Source organism: Adiantum capillus-veneris, chromosome 16, assembly GCF_014529385.1.
Source record: "Adiantum capillus-veneris isolate H3 chromosome 16, ASM1452938v2, whole genome shotgun sequence".
In the NCBI taxonomy this organism is placed as follows: domain Eukaryota; kingdom Viridiplantae; phylum Streptophyta; class Polypodiopsida; order Polypodiales; family Pteridaceae; genus Adiantum; species Adiantum capillus-veneris.
In genome coordinates, this window is record NC_140946.1 from 117,389,991 (window position 1) to 117,393,772 (window position 3,782).

At 46.9% G+C, this 3,782-nt stretch overlaps 1 protein-coding gene across 2 annotated transcripts; it reads left to right on the top strand.

Moving 5' to 3' along the window:
- The first annotated feature begins 580 nt into the window (after window positions 1–580).
- LOC147439721 (low affinity inorganic phosphate transporter 1-like) lies at window positions 581–3,572 on the top strand. 2 transcript variants are annotated; one of them, XM_086485521.1, is made up of 2 exons: window positions 581–691; window positions 1,680–3,572. In XM_086485521.1, exon 2 carries the CDS (start codon window positions 1,713–1,715, stop codon window positions 3,333–3,335), a length of 1,623 nt encoding a protein of 540 aa, XP_086341647.1. In that variant the 5' UTR covers window positions 581–691; window positions 1,680–1,712; the 3' UTR covers window positions 3,336–3,572. The 2 variants fall into 2 exon arrangements, with proteins under 2 accessions (XP_086341647.1, XP_086341646.1); XM_086485520.1 differs by lacking the exon at window positions 581–691 and adding an exon at window positions 1,442–1,600.
- Window positions 3,573–3,782: the final 210 nt, after the last annotated feature.

The window sequence follows — 3,782 nt, forward strand, 5'->3', positions numbered from 1 at the left end:
CGGCACCCTACAAGCCTGCTGCCGCTGCGCCCTGTGAACCCTTCTTGCCAGGGGGCAACTTCCCATAGGCTCACCATGCCTTTTTGTTGTTGGTGCCACGCCATCTGAACCCACCCTTAGTCGACTTGGAAACATCTCATGACCTTAAGTCCTGGGTCACTGGATGGCTGGTAGGCAGTGGTAGCCCACTAGAAGAAGAAGGGGGCTTGGAACTTCAATGGAAGCTTCAAGCTAGCATATGCTGCAATTTCAAAAGAGGTGGAGCTACAGAGGCTGCCAGATTTTACTAGGGGAGGTGTTTTGCGCAGACATTGGTGAAGTTGACTTGGCGAAAGTGAAGGACAAGAAGGGCCAACAAGGGCAAGGATGGCAAGGAGGGCCTCGGTCTGGACACGACGACGAGTTAAAGTAAAAAGGTCGAGCTCATATGTGAGCACGGCCGCAAATCAGGATGCTAGAACTCAGGGGGGATATTCCAACAGATACCACATGTGGGCTAGAGATCCGACGGTCCAGATATCACCCGTGTGCGACTACTCTCTGCGCAGTGCGTATAAATATTATCAGCAGGTACAGTACACCACCTACCGCCTACTGTCTCGACTTCTCAAGACTTGACTTGCAGGGAGCAGCCTCTGCTCTCTGCCTCCGCCTCTCTCGTCCCCGGGGCCCGGACCCCCCTCTCATTCTGGTATGTAAGTTTCTCCTGCTCCTTCCCCTTGTGCTTTAATTAATCAATTCCATTAGATTGATTAAGGTTTAACCTTAATCCAAGCGTTGGCCAATCAAATTCCACCGAGTCTGCGACGTCCCCAATCTTTTAAGTCCTCTGATGGATTAATCGTCCCTTTTTTTGTCCCTCTTAATTTCAAGGGAAAATTATCAAACTACCCTTCTAATTTGTGGAAATTCCCAAAGTACCCTCGATATTTTGCCATAAATTTTCAAAATGCCTTTCAAATTTACCAAAATTCCCAAAATACCCTTGGTTGTGGTTGTGAGAGTAGATTTTTTGGATTTTTTTTTTTTTTTTGATAGGTCTTCACAAGAAGAGTGATTGTCTATATCGTACAAGATGCTAAAACTACAATTTGAGTTGGTTATGTAGGTTTTGGAGATGAATTGCTTCATTATTTTTTAGACATAATTATCTTTTTTTATGATGGTAGCCGATGATAAATTACATGTCGAGCACTCAAAAACGGATCTCGATTGTCAAAAACGAATGAAGATTAAAAAATCTTGAACAATCCAACCAAACTAGATACAAAGGTATTTTGGGAATTTGCTCAAATTAGAGGAGTATTTTGGTAATTTTCCCTAATTTTAATTTAAGCAAGATTGCCTTTCCTTAGTATCCTTACGCAAGCCAATTGACAGCGTTGTGTTTGTCCTTTTATATTGTTTCATGTGTGATGGCTTGCCGCTGGCTGCCTTTAAAAAGAGGCCTGCGTCTGCTGGTAAAGCAGACTCAGCAGAGCTCCTCTCTCTCTCTCTCTCTCTCTCTCTCTCCAAACACACACACACGCACACGCGCTGTGAGTCTGTGACGCGCACACACACGTCTCCTCCCCCCAGCCTCCTGTGCATGCATATTAAGGTACAAACGTTACCCCTTTTGTCTTTTTGCCTCTTATCTTGAAAGTAAAGAATCTCTGATCTCTTCCATGGACCTGCAGATTTGATTCTTGCAAACCTTGAGAGCTAGAGCTATGGCTGGAGGGCAGCTGGAGGTGCTCTCTGCTTTGGACAAGGCCAAGACACAATGGTATCACTTCACCGCCATCGTGATCGCCGGCATGGGATTCTTCACCGACGCCTATGATCTGTTCTGTATTTCCACTGTCACCAAACTTCTCGGCCGTATTTACTACTACGACCAGGCTTCAACCAAGCCTGGAAGCCTCCCTCCCAATGTCTCTGCAGCCGTCAATGGTGTCGCTCTTTGTGGTACCCTCGCTGGCCAGCTATTCTTCGGTTGGCTCGGAGACAAGCTGGGCCGCAAGAAGGTCTATGGAGCCACCCTCATGCTCATGGTTATCTGCTCCATTGCGTCGGGCCTCTCATTCGGAAGCACGCCCAAATCTGTCATGACTACTCTGTGCTTCTTCAGATTCTGGCTTGGTTTCGGCATAGGTGGCGACTACCCCCTTTCGGCCACCATCATGTCTGAGTATGCTAACAAGCGTACTCGTGGTGCTTTCATTGCTGCTGTCTTTGCCATGCAAGGCACGGGAATACTGGCAGGTGCTGCTGTTTCCATCATCGTCTCTGCTGCCTTCAATAATGCCTACCACCGTCCTGCTTTCAAGGCCGATTACATTGGGTCGACTCCTCCTCAGGCAGACTTTGTGTGGAGACTGGTCTTCATTCTTGGGGCTATTCCTGCACTCTTGACCTACTACTGGCGAATGAAGATGCCCGAGACAGCGCGGTATACAGCATTGGTGGAAGGTAACGCAAAGCAAGCTGCACTGGACATGACGAAAGTGATGTCCGTGGAGCTACAGGCAGAGCAAGACAAGGTGGACAGATTGAAGGCTACAGATAGTTATGGGTTGTTCTCTATGGGATTCATGAGGAGACACGGACTGCATCTCCTCGGAACTTGTTCGACATGGTTTTTACTCGACATCGCATTCTACAGCCAAAACTTGTTCCAAAAGGATGTGCTTACCGCAGTCGGATGGTTGCCCAAAGCTGAAGATATGAGCGCGTTGGAAGAGGTGTATAGGATCAGCAGGGCACAAGCCCTCATTGCGCTCTGCTCAACCGTTCCCGGCTATTGGTTCACTGTTGCATTTATTGACCGAATTGGCCGATTCGCCATTCAGCTCATGGGCTTCTTCATGATGACAGCCTTCATGTTTGGTCTCTCAATCCCATACTACTCTCTGCGAGACACGCATACAACCACCTTCGTTGTGCTCTACGCATTCACATTCTTCTTTGCCAATTTCGGGCCCAACAGCACAACATTCATTGTACCTGCAGAGATCTTCCCGGCACGCCTGAGATCAACATGCCATGGTATCTCTGCAGCTAGCGGGAAGGCTGGGGCAATCATAGGGGCATTTGGGTTTTTGTATGCGGCGCAAAGTTCACAGAAGGGGAAACAAGACCCAGGGTATCCGACGGGGTTGGGGATAAGGACATCACTGATCATATTGGGAGTCGTCAATGCATTGGGCTTCGTATTCACCTTCTTGGTACCTGAGACAAAGGGTATGTCGTTGGAAGATCTGTCAGGCGAGAATGATGAGATCGCTGCGATGGGCGACAATACATTTATTAGCAGGTCGCAGAACAGGACAGCACCTGATATTAGTCCATGATGAGGGGCTCTGAAATTAGGCAATGTGGGCTCATTAATTACTAGTAGAGTGTTAGGATTAATTAATACACCTTTGAATTCTTGCCTGCTTTCAAGTCCTCTTGTAATCTGCCATCTTTGATACTGGTCTGCTCAACCACCTCATACTCTTGAAGGTGGCCCAAGCGTCTGATACTTGGGCTATAATTGCTTGTAATTTTATCTCTCGAGTTAAATAAGGCCAGGAAATTTAAAGAGAGCATGTGTCTTGGTTTCTTGCCTTTATTTGTAAAATGCAGAGCAAAAAGCCTTGTGCATCAGTGTTTGCAAAGAACCAGGGTTTAGTGTGTTTTTACAGGTTGAAATTGCAAAATCCTGGCTAGTTTACCTTGAAGAAATTTGGCTACATTGTGCAAGTTTTACAGGCTGAAATTGCAAAATCCTGGCTAGTTAACCTTAAAGAAAACCG